The sequence below is a fragment of the Notolabrus celidotus genome, chromosome 1 (assembly GCF_009762535.1).
Source record: "Notolabrus celidotus isolate fNotCel1 chromosome 1, fNotCel1.pri, whole genome shotgun sequence".
In the NCBI taxonomy this organism is placed as follows: domain Eukaryota; kingdom Metazoa; phylum Chordata; class Actinopteri; order Labriformes; family Labridae; genus Notolabrus; species Notolabrus celidotus.
In genome coordinates, this window is record NC_048272.1 from 27,307,159 (window position 1) to 27,321,792 (window position 14,634).

General features: G+C 40.3%; 1 protein-coding gene across 1 annotated transcript in view; it reads left to right on the forward strand.

Annotated features, from left to right (window-relative positions):
* Positions 1–14,634, forward strand: part of dnah1 (dynein, axonemal, heavy chain 1) — a 31,914-nt gene that overhangs the window by 16,137 nt on the left and 1,143 nt on the right. The window contains 31 exon segments of the mRNA XM_034681395.1: positions 120–298; positions 589–819; positions 1,005–1,201; positions 1,576–1,711; positions 2,427–2,635; positions 2,761–2,932; positions 3,215–3,406; positions 3,516–3,626; positions 3,804–3,989; positions 4,082–4,273; positions 4,476–4,643; positions 4,753–4,944; positions 5,318–5,449; positions 6,536–6,661; positions 6,816–6,935; positions 7,217–7,366; positions 7,460–7,620; positions 8,390–8,615; positions 8,719–8,914; positions 9,138–9,289; positions 9,414–9,610; positions 9,731–9,875; positions 10,063–10,221; positions 10,829–10,960; positions 11,071–11,241; positions 11,359–11,538; positions 12,046–12,222; positions 12,528–12,698; positions 12,797–12,927; positions 13,667–13,811; positions 14,361–14,567. Of these exon segments, the coding sequence (XP_034537286.1) occupies positions 120–298; positions 589–819; positions 1,005–1,201; positions 1,576–1,711; positions 2,427–2,635; positions 2,761–2,932; positions 3,215–3,406; positions 3,516–3,626; positions 3,804–3,989; positions 4,082–4,273; positions 4,476–4,643; positions 4,753–4,944; positions 5,318–5,449; positions 6,536–6,661; positions 6,816–6,935; positions 7,217–7,366; positions 7,460–7,620; positions 8,390–8,615; positions 8,719–8,914; positions 9,138–9,289; positions 9,414–9,610; positions 9,731–9,875; positions 10,063–10,221; positions 10,829–10,960; positions 11,071–11,241; positions 11,359–11,538; positions 12,046–12,222; positions 12,528–12,698; positions 12,797–12,927; positions 13,667–13,811; positions 14,361–14,567 (5,243 nt within the window).

Below are 14,634 nucleotides of genomic sequence, written 5' to 3' on the forward strand. Positions count from 1 at the left end.
GCTGGTATGGTATATGAAGATACAAAACACAGCAGGATGATTATCAATTAGTCGTTTTGTTCATTGTCGTCAAGTTGAATGATTTTCAACTCACTTCAATATACTGCTGTTTGTACCAGGACCTGTACCAGCAATCCAGCCATTTAATGAGCCTCTGGTAGGTGCTACAATCAGAGTCTACGCTACCATTACATCCCAGCTTCTTCCAACTCCAGCCAAATCCCACTACACCTTCAACCTCAGAGACCTGTCCAAAGTCTTCCAGGGCATCCTGATGGCGGACGCTGGAATGATAGAGGTAGCCAGATCCAACAGAGTCCAATTAATGTGACATAATCACATCATTGTATAATTTATTGTTGAAATGTCCTTTCTGGTATAACATCTTAATCCCTTCAGTACTATCAGTCTGTGTTAAAGTGGGATAAAAGAATACAATCAATTTAAAGACCATTAGAAGCAATCACTGAATTTACTGTAATGACTAGTATGTACCAGGAAATCTGAAGTAAAGAGAAAAGATGGAAGGATTAAAAGTTGCATCTCTTATTATCCAATGTCAACGTAACATTTCTTTGGTGCTCTTAGGACAAACTGCAGCTGTTGCAGCTTTGGTACCATGAAAGTTGCAGGGTTTTCCGGGACCGCCTGGTGTGTGCTGAGGACAGGGACTGGTTCAACAGACTCCTCAAAGACTGCATTGAGGAGTTTGACTGCAACTTTGATGAAGTCGTGGCCTGCCAACCTGTTTTGTATGGAGATTTCATGTTTCCCCGAGCTGATCAAAAAATCTACACCCTGATAGAGGACAAGGAAAAGGTGAGTAGTGCCAGCAGGTGTTGTGTAATGTCTTAAGAGATTTCTTTAACTTTTGCTGAAGAGCTGATCAGCTGGTTCAAGGGTAGCTTAACTTTGTAAAGATACTTAATTTCCGTGTCTACGACAAAATGATTTTAAGTGTATACAAAAATGTTTGCTTTTCTCCCCTATAATACATGGTCCAGTTGGGTAGAGTGATGGAAGAATACATGGATGACTACAACCAGACCAGTACCACCAAGATGAAGCTGGTTCTCTTCATGGATGCCATTGAACACGTGTGTCGTATCAGCCGCATCTTGCGCCAGCCCCTGGGCAACGCTCTGCTGCTTGGAGTGGGTGGGAGTGGACGCCAGTCACTCACAAAGCTGGCCTCATTTATGTGAGATTCACACAATTTACACAACCAGAATCCTTTTGAATGTTTTCTTTTTTTACTATTACATTTCAGGTGACTTTGTTTGCTTAATTAATTTCTACACATTACAAATATCACAGAGATATTTGAGACCACATCCTGGTCACTGTCATCTCTCATTTGTCCCAGTTTCAGTCATATGTTCTCATTGTGTTGGTTATTGGGTTTTAGTTGAGGTACAAGTTAAGGTTTCCTGTGACAATGTTAAAAAATAAAAAGATGTTTTACAATATTCAAACATAAAGTTCACAAAATTCACAGATGATGTGCATAGCATGAAAGTGTTTCTTTACGTACCTTGTGGCCTCTGCTTTATAGTTCTTTTTTCCATATTTCAGATCAGAATATGAATGTTTCCAGATTGAGCTGGCCAAGAACTACGGTCAAGCAGAGTGGAGAGAAGATATTAAAAGCATCATGCTGAAGGCCGGTCTCCAGAACCAGCAGATCACCTTCCTCTTTGTAGACACACAGGTAAGCAGTAGATCTTTCTTTTCACCTTCTACATTAAATTGTATATTACCACACAGCCCTGGAAAATCTGAAGCACAGGGGTGCCAAACCTTTCTTGGGCCATGATATTATGTCAGAGTTACCAGTTGGTCAAGATCTACCAGTCAAAAAACCCCCCACAGATTCTATTCAAGGATAAGCCATATCTGTGCTTTGTAAATACAGCAAGTTAACTGACTGATGATGATTGACAGCTATCCACTACCACTCACATCCATGCTTTGACAGGTTTATACAATGTGGCTGGGCAACGTTCCAGAGGGTCGCCCACAAGTAGCTAATAGAAAAACTGTGATGTGTTAAAGTTATTTTTTTGCTGTGATGCACTGAGATGTATCTGACAGGACACACTTGTAGAGCAGACAGGAAAACTGCAAGACCTATTTAGCAAAAAAGATGGAAAAAATGTTTTCTACACCTCTTGTGATCGACTTGGAATCATTCTGCGATCAACTGGTTGGGCACCACTACTGGAGCAGGTCTATGCTGGCATCAACATGTGTTGGGAATGGGATTTCTGTTTATTCAGTTCTTTATTTCATTCCTGAGTGAGAGTGTAAACTAAAATAAGAACTAGATTTAAATGTCTTAAAGTATGTTATGTATTAAGTATTGTTTGAAAGGTCTTGCCAGATCAAGAGACAGTATTTTACTCATTGCTCCATTCATCCCTCAGATTAAGAGTGAGTCATTCTTGGAGGATATCAACAACATCTTGAACTCTGGAGATGTTCCCAACCTGTATGCTTCAGACGAGCAGGAGAGAATTCTTTCAGCCATGAAGCCAGTGGTTCAAGACCTGGGACAGCAGCCGACTAAAGCCAACCTTATGGCTGCTTATATTAGGAGGGTCCGCAGCAACATCCACACTGTACTCTGCATGAGGTTTGTTCAAGTGCAAAAGTTGATTTCGTGTTCAAAGTTTGATTAAAAGAAGTCCTTAAAATGTGTCTTCTTTGTTTTCATTACTCTCGATTCTTTCCCTCTCCCCTGCATTTATTCTACAACAGTCCTATTGGGGAGGTGTTTCGTGCACGGCTGAGGCAGTTTCCCTCCCTGGTGACCTGTTGTACCATAGACTGGTTCAGTGCCTGGCCAGAGGAGGCTCTGCAGGCTGTTGCGACATCATTTCTCAATGAGCTGCCTGAGCTTGAAGCAAGCCCCACAGCCATGAGAGGACTGGTGAGGATACTGTGTGTGTGTGTGTGTGTGTGTGTGTGTGTGTGTGTGTGTGTGTGTGTGTGTGTGTGTGTGTGTGTGTGTGTGTGTGTGTGTGTGTGTGTGTGTGTGTGTGTGTGTGTGTGTGTATTTTGGAGGGCTTTATGGTAGAGAGGTTTTGAAATTACATCAGCAAAGCAGGAAAATATTTTATTTCAATAAACCCAAACTCTGGCTGCCTTTAAAAAAATAGCCAAAAGAACTGTTTATAAGCATAATCTTTTCCTTATTGATTCTCTTCTCCAGACATTGATGTGTGTTAAGATCCACCAGACAGTGGCCAGGAAGTGTGAACAGTACCTGGCAGAGCTTTCGCGCCACAACTATGTCACACCCAAAAGCTACTTGGAACTGCTCAAAATCTTTTCTGATCTTATCGGACGCAAGAAGCAAGAATTATGTGGTGCTCGTCAGCGCATGAAGACTGGCCTGGACAAGGCAAGGCACCAGAATGAAGAATAAACAATTAAAGACATGTGCTCTATAGATGTTTGACATTTTGCATCCATGAGTTATCTGCATTGATACCTGCTATTCTTTTTTGTAGCTTCTTAGCACAGCCGATGATGTGAGTAACATGCAAGAAGAGCTGGAAACGATGAGACCTCTCTTGGAGGAGGCCGCCAGAGACACTGAAAGCACAATGGAGACCATCAAAGTAAGTAAAAGTGATTTCAGTCATTTCGAATTAACTGAGAGTTGGTGCTTCTGTTTTCTTGACCACAGTTTAGAAAACCAGTGATAGCAGAACAAAAACTGGGGCATATTGTAAAGTATTTGTCCCATGTTTTATAACCTGTGGACCATGATGATGATTTTTTCTGCACACTAACAGAAAGACACGGTGGTTGCAGAAGAGACAAGGAAGTCCGTACAGGCCGAAGAAGCAAAAGCTTCAGAAAAAGCCTGCTTTGCAGGAGCAATTGCAGCAGATGCCCAGAGAGACTTGGATGAGGCTCTGCCAGCCCTGGATGCAGCTCTCACCAGCCTTAAGTCACTCAACAAGGGTGATGTCACTGAGGTTGGAAATTTGGATAATGATTGGTTCAACATTTGTTAAACAACATAACGTTGTTGATATGAAAAATGTAAATAAATGTTTTTTTTTAACAGGTACGAGGAATGCAGCGACCTCCACAGGGGGTGAAACTGGTTATTGAGGCCATGTGCATTATGAAGGGCATCAAACCTAAGAGGGTTCCTGGAGAGAAGCCTGGTACCAAGATTGATGACTACTGGGATGCTGGTAAGGGTCTTCTTCAAGACCCTGGCAAGTTTCTGGAGGGCCTCTTCAATTATGATAAGGTAAAGCACACTGGCTGAGTTACTGCCTTCTCTTTGTTTTATTGAAAATTGTATTGGCGTCTTTCAGGAACAAGAGCTCTATCTCTTTTGAATTTTTTTTTTTGCCCTTACACCAAGTGGTGATGCTGATATGAACATGCTGTGCTTGAAAACTGTGATGTATTAAAAGCAGTCTTTTTTCTGCCACCTATCAATTTTGCAGGATAACATCCCTGACAGTGTGATAAACTTAGTCCAACCTTATATAGATAACGAGGAATTCCAGCCAGCTTCCATTGCAAAGGTTTCCAAAGCCTGTACCTCCATTTGCCAGTGGGTGCGAGCCATGCATGTATATCATTTCATAGCCAGGGCCGTGGAACCTAAAAGGGTAATTACAAAAAAGCTAATTAATAAACTTCTCGTTGAACACACCTTTTGACTAAACTTGTTAAAAAATGAGAGGCATCTTGTCATTAAATATATAAATACTACCACAGCAAGCTCTCCAAGAGGCCCAGGACGACTTAGCAGCTACCCAGCTCATACTGGATGATGCCAACGCACAGCTGGTAGCTGTGGAAGGTGGCATTGCCACTTTGCAGGCCAAGTACGAAGACTGCCTGTCTAAGAAAGATGAGCTGGACAAGAAGTTTCAACTGTGTGGGGCCCGCCTCGTCCGAGCAGATAAGGTTTGGAAGGGGGCTGGGTTGTTGCATTACGGCTGTGCAGGATTGGGGTGAGGGACTTGATAAAGATAGGTAAAAAGTATCACAAAGCGATATAACACAGAAGCCAAAGTGAGAGGGCTGTACACAGCCCCAAAGCAGTGTACGTGAATGTAATGATTATTATGTTTATAAAAAACCAACATAGAAGAAGTGGGATAACTTACTGTAAACTAATGTGGACTGGCTTCTGTTCATCATGAACATTATCAGAAATACAGTCCAAATGAAAACATACAAATAATATAAATTTGATTTACTTATCTAGAAAATATGTCACTGTTTTTATATGACTTTTTTTTCATTCTGTTCATTGAATGTGTACATATTTCTCCAGCTGATAGGAGGTCTTGCAGATGAGAAGGTGCGCTGGAAGGAAACAGTGCTACATCTGGATTATATGGTCAATAATGTGGCCGGTGACGTGCTTCTATCTGCAGGATATGTGGCATACTTGGGACCCTTTACTGTGAGTTGGTTGTACTAAAGTTAATAACCATACATCTTTGCGTGATTTCCTGAGCACTTGTGTAGGTTGTTCTGGATTATTGCTGCAGTGAACCTATCTGAATCCAATGGCTATAACTATTAATATCAGCCTCACCATTATTATCACTGATATAATGTTAATGTTCATTTTAGAACAACTGCTATAATTGATATTCTCATTCCTACCCCTATTGTCATCATCATTATTGTAAATGCTAACATCAGATCTGCTGACTTTAACTGCAATAAATATTAAGAGCAGTCTATTATCCTTCAACTGTTGTTCCTACAAATATTGCACATACTTTTACCATTATCATTGGCACTGCAACCAAAGTCTGTGTGAGCTGTTGTTTTTGTTTTTGTTGTCTGTCTCTATCCATCTTTCTCTTTCTGCATCTCCCTCCACCCCCTTTCCAATCCCAACAAGGTCTCAGTAGATGGCTGTTCAACATGAGTCTGATTCTGCTCGAGGTTTCTGATTGTTAAAAGGATTTTTGTCCTTGCCACTGTAACTAACAAAATGCTGTAAAGTGCTCTGTCCAGGGTGGATTAAGATAAGAGAAGATTGAGTCTTATGTTAAGATAACATTCGACATAACATTTGTTATGAATTGACGCTCTATAAATAAAGATTGATTGATTGCACTTAATGAATGTTGATTAAACAGTTGCGTTTCCTTTAATATACTGTAATATAATGTATTTAATATACTGTATATACACATTACCAATCGCATTGGACTACATCTTTATTATTTAACTTTGTGATGCTTTGTTGGTGGAAAGTAAGTTTCCAAAACTTGTAAAGAATTTTGCTCTGCCAGTTGACATAGTTTAAAATGAGACTTTATAAAATCATAGAATGTGAGCTCCTGAATGTGTTATTGTTTTGTAAAGTTTACAATTTGCTCAGAAATATTAGTATCAAAACAGTAAATCTCAGTAGTTAAGTTATTATGTGTCACTGTTTCTCTTTGTTTTCTTTTACCTATATATATTTGTGCCAAACAGTTGAAACTGTCTCTATACAGGATTTTAAAGAGGTGCATTGTTTTGTGTTTAGGGAGAGTACCGGTCCGCCATGGCAGAGGAGTGGCTGCATTGTTTCAAAGAGTTTAATGTCCCACACACTGAGGATCCAAACCTGATCAGCACCCTAGGGGATCCAGTCAAGATCCGTTCCTGGCAGGTCAGACACAACTAGTCATCAGCTGACAGATCTAAACTGATATATAAGGATAATGAAAACAGATTATCAGGCGTCTGGATTTGATTTGATTTTAGATTTAAATGAACAAAGCCATTTCCTAACACTTTCTGACACTGTCATTCTATGTGCATAGATATCAGGTTTGCCCAAGGATAACCTTTCAGTGGAGAATGGTGTGATTGCCCAATACTCTCTGCGCTGGCCTCTCTTCATTGATCCTCAGGGACAAGCCAACACATGGATAAAAAACATGGTGAGATCACCTTTCTGTGTGCTGATCAGATCTCAACTGCAGGTGGTGCTAATGAGATATTTATTACATATGTGAGAAGCCATGTCAATATTTTAACTGATTCTTTCACATTACATTTAAACTTTAATTACCAGTACTGATTGTTCAAAAACAAGTGTCTGCTTTGGCATGTTGGTGTTATTTCTTATTCATATGATCTAAAGATTACCTGAGAGGCCTCTCTGTAGCTGTAGTTTTTCTGATTCACTGTTCATTCACACTTGCTCCCTGTCATCATGTAGGAGCGAAACAATGGATTGGAGGCAATGAAGCTAAGTGACCGGGACTTCCTCCGCAGTCTTGAGAACGCCATTCAGTTTGGTAAACCCTGCCTCCTGGAGAATGTAGGAGAGGAGTTGGATCCTGCACTAGAACCTGTTTTGTTGCAACGGGTAATATATATTTATTTATGACATGATTTCTCCATGAACTTTATGCAAATATCTACCATATACTGATCTTTAACTCCCATTTTTGACCTGTAGACATTCATGCAGCAAGGCAGTATGATGCTGAAGCTGGGCGACAAAGCCATCCCTTACCATAAAGGCTTCAAGATGTACATCACTACTAAGCTTCCTAATCCACACTACTCTCCAGAAGTCTCCACCAATGTCACCCTTATAAATTTCACCCTGTCTCCAAGGTAACACAATTTCAGACAAAAAACAATTTCGTTTTTAGATATCATCAAACTTACTTTTATTTGTATCTTTTATTACTTTGGGCTTGTACACACCTTTATTGAGAGGAAGGGACAGTGGATAGATTTAGGTTGTTTTATCATGAATTCTATTCATCACCAGGAGTGAAGCTCCATTACTCTATCCATCCATTATCTTTATCGTAGGGGGGTCCCTTTCTGTCAATACTTGATACATTAATGTGCCGAAATATTCTTAGTTTTTCATCTCAAAATGCATTGTAATCTGTAAAGTTAAAGCTTAGATAAAGAACAATGGTTTTGTCCTTTTCATTAATATTACAACCAATTTAGTTTGAAATGTTATTCTAATAATTATTTGAGTCCTGCTTAATGCTCATGTGAGATGTTTTTTAGCTGGTTATAATTCAGATTGAACTTAACGCTGATGTCTCTATTAATATATCAAATGTTAACAAAACCATCCATATTCAGATTGAATATTTCCAAATTGGTATTTGTTGTCACTGGAACCACAGCTTGGGTAGGTGACAGTCAAAGTGATTGACTACATGGTCCCATAACAGCCTTTGTTTATATTTTCAATTCCAGAGATTTCCAATGAGTCATCAATTCAAGGGTTATAATAAAGCAGGATGAGAGAATTCTATTGTTAAAAATAAGGACCTGCTGGGGGGGGGGGGGGGGGGGGGGGGGGGGTCCTCACAGGAGCTTTAAGTGTGTGTTAACTATGCATTTTGTTTGTTTACAGTGGTCTAGAGGACCAGTTATTGGGCCAAGTTGTTGCTGAGGAACGCCCAGACCTAGAAGAGGCTAAAAACCAGCTGATCATCAGCAATGCCCAAATGAAAGAGGAGCTAAAAGGAATTGAGGATGAGATCCTGTTCCGTCTCAGCTCCACTGAAGGAAACCCTGTGGACAATGAGGAGCTCATTCAAGTGTTGGAGGCTTCCAAGATCAAAGCAGGAGAAATCAAGGTTAGTTGTAATTCTCATCACCTTGAATTCTCTCTCTAGAAAAAAACATATATGTTGTTATAACCCAAAATTGTATTTTCTACTCACATGATCATGTGGACAGGCTAAAGTGATGGCAGCAGAGCAGACTGAGCAGGACATTGATGCCACTCGTCTAGAGTATGTTCCCGTTGCTGTGCGCACACAGATTCTCTTCTTCTGTGTGTCAGACTTGTCCAATGTTGACCCCATGTACCAGTATTCACTGGAGTGGTTCCTTGGCATCTTCATGGCAGGGATTGAGAACTCTGAAAGAGCAGGTAGAAAGACACTCCATGTACACTTTACCTAAGTTATATAAAAATATATGTGTATATATATATATATATGTATATATGTATATATATATATATATATATTTATATATATATGTATGTATATATATACATATATGTATGTATGTACATATATATAGAGGGAAGTTTATGAAAATGTGTTGTCTAGCCTGCTTCCACGGACTTTATCTTAACATGTGTATTGCAGAAACGGTGGAGGAAAGAATCGCAAACATCAGTGAATTTTTCACCTTCAGTCTGTACAGCAACGTGTGCCGCAGCTTGTTCGAGAAGCACAAACTTATGTTTTCCTTCCTCCTGTGTGCTCGCATCATGATGAATGATAACAAAATTAATATGGTGAGTCACTGGACTGTTTGTGGTACCTTGCTCCTCTTTTTATTTTCCTGTAGGAACTCTAATGAAAGAGAGGACAGGTTAATGTTGGGACATTTGATGAATCTGTGTCGTTTCCCTGTGGCAGGCGGAGTGGCGCTTTCTGCTATCTGGAGGGATGCCCATCCAAGAGCTAACAAACCCTGCGGTGAGTTGGCTGTCAGATCGAGCCTGGCAGGACATCCTGGGGCTCAGTGATCTGGACAAATTCAGCAACCTGGCAGGGAGCTTCAGTCAACATCTTCAGGGATACAAAAGGATTTTTGATAGCAACCACCCTCACAGGTAGGCATGAAAAACAGTGTTATGAAATGATGCTTGGTTGTTACCTTTATGTGTTATGTGCAGAAGCTTTGATACATTTAAGATCTAACACAATGTCCATGTACTGATGTTTTCACATAGGGAGCCTCTTCCAGGAGAGTGGGACTCAGAGCTGGATTCATTCCAGAAGCTGTTAGTCCTGCGCTGTCTGAGGGCTGACTGTCTTGTTCAAGGCCTACAGGACTTTGTATCAGCTCAGCTGGGACAGTGCTTCATAGAACCTCAGGTAGAGTCCCTGTCCTCAATCTTGCCTTTCTGTTACAGTATATTAAAGCCAATTTATATATAAGTTGAAACACAAATGTATTGTGATATCTGTGACAGTGAAGACTTTGATGTTGGGTAATTTAAACATGACCTTGTAAACCTTAGGGCTTCTTTTTTTAAATCTTGTCTCCATCTCTTTCCAACAGACGTCAGACCTGTCTGTGGTCTTCAAGGAGTCCTCCCCCTCCACTTCCCTAATCTTTGTGCTGTCCCCTGGCACTGATCCTGCAGCTGACCTCTACAAGTTTGCAGACGTCATGCAGTTCTCAAAGAAAATGAGTGCCATCTCACTGGGCCAGGGCCAGGTCAGGGCCTGGGGGATACCCTGGAATTCTATCCCTTTGACTGACACTCTTGCTGTCTGACCCTGAAGGAAATCACTTTCTCACATAACCATGACATTTTCACTTGTCTTGTTAAGAATAGCCACCTTGGTGCTAATTGTTTTCTTTATTTAGGCTAGGACAATCAAATATACTTCTCAAACGATGATTGATTCCAGAAAACAACTTAGATGATCTACAAAAAAACAAACACCAAAATCAAAAGTAGTTTTTGTAATATCTACTGTACTGGCGCATTGTCTGTGAACCCTGAAACCAAGGCTTCTGGTTTAGTAGTGTGTTTGTTACATTACGAGTTTGAATTACTGTTTCATGCTGAGCAGTTGCATCACTCTGTCCTCAATTTCTATCTCCATTGAAGTGAGCACTCTTTAGCTTTCCTAAACGTCTCCCAGACAGTCACACTGTTTATAGATGGATGTGCTGTATCTATGCGGCCCTTCATTTATTAAGGATAAGACTTGACCTAAGTGGATTTTTCCTCTTGTTGAACTGACTTTTTTGGCACAGCTCTTAATGTGGTCTTCACGTCTGCCTTTTCTTTCTTCTGCTGCTTTGTGTGACTCAGGGCCCCTGGGCTGAGAAACTGATGCATGCTGCCATGGAACGAGGTCAGTGGGTCTTCTTCCAGAACTGTCATCTGGCTCCCAGTTGGATGCCGTCCCTGGAGAGACTCATTGAGAATATCGACCCAGTAAAGGTCAGAACATAAGCATCGACATGATGTACACTCAGGTATTATTGTATGTCAGACAAACCCTTTAATTGACTTCATCAATGGGCACCACATCCATCTCAACCCTGTAACAGGTTCACAGAGACTTTCGTCTGTGGCTCACAAGTCTCCCCAGCAACAAGTTTCCTGTCTCCATCCTCCAAAATGGGTCAAAAATGACTATTGAGCCTCCAAGGGGAATCAAGGCCAATCTACAGAAAACCTACTTGAGACTCACCAATGAGTTCATCTCGTCCTCAACAAAGGTCCCCACTCACTGTCCTACTTTTCATATGTACCTTGTTATACTTTCAATCCTGCCTTTTCTGTTGTGACACCTCTTTGAATATTCCTCACTGTATCCCTCTCTCCTCTCTTCTCAGGTCACACACTTGAAGTCTTTACTCCTTTCTCTGTGTCTTTTCCATGGAATTTCTCTGGAGCGAAGGAAGTTTGGTCCACTAGGTTTTAACATACCCTACGAGTTCACAGATGGAGACCTGAATATCTGTATCAGCCAACTCAAAATGTTTCTGGACGAGTACCAGGACATCCCATTCAAGGTGGGGGAGAGGAGGCTTCTGTCTTTATTTAAGAGCAACTGTTCAATGACAATTCCAAAGCTATAATTTGCTTTGTAATGATTACCTCTCCGTATTGGTTCTTTTTTCCTCTCTCTGTTTTGTTTTCATCACCTTTATCTCTCTGTTTTGTTTTCATCACCTTTATCTCTCTGTTTTGTTTTCATCACCTTTATCTCTGTGTTTTGTTTAACTATTTCATTAATCCTTAGTTCTTAATACAGTATGTATTACTCAACCATTGCTCACAGTTTACTGCTATCTTGGAGTATTTTTTTCTTCCCACTGTGGATAACATAAGCATAAAGAAAAATAGTCCCTTTTAAGTTGCAACAGTTTTTGTCTCATCCCATGTGTGTGTGTGTGTGTGTGTGTGTGTGTGTGTGTGTGTGTGTGTGTGTGTGTGTGTGTGTGTGTGTGTGTGTGTGTGTGTGTGTGTTCTCATGTGTTTATCTGTCTGTCTTCCATTTTTGTCCTCCACCTGTCCAGGTACTAAAATACACTGCTGGAGAGATAAATTATGGCGGCCGTGTGACAGACGACTGGGACAGGAGATGTTTGCTCAGTGTGTTGGAGGATTTCTACTGTCCTGCTGTGCTTGTTGATGAGCATGTCTACTCTTCATCTGGAGTCTACCGTCAGATTGATACAAATCTGGATATCAAGGTGTGATAAAGGCACAAGCGTTCAAACGACTGATAAAAGTCATTCATTTGATTTTATTTATCTACATTACTTTGTTTCACCCCAAACTGTACTGTATATACTTTAACTATACATGCTCTCTTTATGTATTCTCCATATGTTCTCCATCTCTCTGTAACATACATGTGACTGGAAGCGATGTGCTGTAGTGAGCAAAACGTCTTGGTTAAATGAAAGCACATAAACTTCTGAACTGCTGAGCCTCAAACTAATTGATGACAGTTACTATCAGTAAGTGACCTGTTGTCATGGTAATTCCTACCCAGGGGTACTTGGCATACATCCGTGGTTTGCCCATCAATGACACACCTGAGATTTTTGGTCTCCATGACAACGCTAACATCAGCTTTGCCCAGAATGAGACATTTGCCCTGCTGGGAGCTGTGGTTCGTCTCCAGCCCCGTACTGCATCTGCTGGGGGGAAAACCCTGGAGGAGGTACAAATATCTTTTCATGAACAGATCATCGTGATTATTCGAACCACAGCTGAGACAAGTTACGCTTCAGTAACGATCTTTCTCTGCTTGTATCGTAGATAGTGGAGGAGATAGTGGGAGGTATTGTTGAAAAGATACCTCAGCCTTTCAGTGTTCAGGAGGTGATGGAAAAGTACCCGGTCATCTATGAAGAGTCCATGAACACTGTGCTCATCCAGGAGGTCATCAGGTGACAAGACAAGCCGTACTTTAAGATACGTTGTACTGCAGCTCTCCTTCATATTTAAATAAACATTACTCTGCCCTGTTGCTGTTTACTCACCATAAGTGCAAAAAGATTTGATTTAATCAGGTGGGGTGTCCTGTGGGGGACATGTTTTTTATCCGTTTGAAATGTAATGATACAGCACTTAAAGACTGTAAGTTTCATTAGGATCAGCATGTCTGTGTCTCAAGTATTGACAGCAACTAAGAAGCTACGCCTTATTTAAAATCAATAGGGTCTGTATCATTAAAAAATGCTTATCTGGCAGAATAGAAAATATTAACCTAACCGTATCCATATGTATTTTTTTCACCTTTGAGGTAATAAGAATGATGATACCTTTAACCAGGACTGTCATATGTCTAAAATTTTAGGCTTACAAAGTCAATCCACCGTAATTATATGTCAACAAACTGTAATAATAACAACTATATCATTTGGTTGTTTGTGCTGCTGTAACTTGCAATGTCAGCAGCATGTTCAGATCGAGTTTGGGAGTCTGTGCGTCTGTAAACGTTTTAAGTTAAGTTCAGTTGTTCAAGTGTTAGCACTGAACCTTTTTTTTTAATCTGTAACTAAATCTGACAGGTTCAATCTCTTGTACAAGTTTAGAACTGACCTAATAAATATTTAAAACATACATTTATAGTAAAGAATTATGAATATATCAATTCTTCAGCAGTGCTTTTATTTTGTGTTTCAGATATAACAAGTTGCTGGAGGTCATCTCTCAGAGTCTGGGTGATATTGTAAAGGCTCTGAAGGGTTTAGTGGTGATGTCATCAGAGCTGGAGCTCATGGCCAACAGCCTGTTCAACAACTTGGTGCCTGACATGTGGAAAGCCAAGGCAAGATTCACACTACAGTTATAATTTTAGATATCATTGTGTTCTTATGGGTAACATTGAGGTTTTAAATTGTTAAACAATATTTAGCTAAATATTTTGAAGAAAACAAATCAATAATTGATTTATCACAATTTTTTGAAATTGAAATCCCAACTAATGAAATTAATTTGTAATTTAAATTTGATTTAATTTTTAAGTAGATACCTTTGCACATTTTTATTCATGTGGCAATCCTGTAGGAAAGATTTTCATTGTAGAAAAACTTGAAGCTGAATCAGTAAGCAACAAAACAAACATAATCCTACATCTCATGATTGACTGTTTAAAAGTATTACGATCCATAATGTGGCGGTACAGACCGCTGCGGTGAGCCTTGAACTGTACTTTTACTATGATATTTATCTTTGTTTCATTTCGGCACGTAGTTGTGGATGGGACTCAGATACTAGCTGTTGAGGATTTTTAGTGAACAGGGAAACAGATAAACTTTGTTGACATTGCAAGCTCTGCTCTCTAAGAATAAATAACTTTCTGAACCTCTCAACCCAGGCTTACCCGTCTCTGAAGCCTCTGGCCTCTTGGGTGTCGGACCTACTTCAGAGGATCAATTTCCTGCAGAGATGGATCTATAATGGCATTCCACCTGTCTTCTGGATCAGCGGCTTCTTTTTCCCCCAGGCTTTTCTCACTGGAACCCTCCAGAACTACGCCCGTCGCTCTGGCACCTCCATTGACACAATTGGATTTGATTTTGAGGTCAGACAGAAAGCTGTTTGTCAGAAAGTTTTTTCATGTGTGATGTCTCTGCCTCACTAAGAAAAAA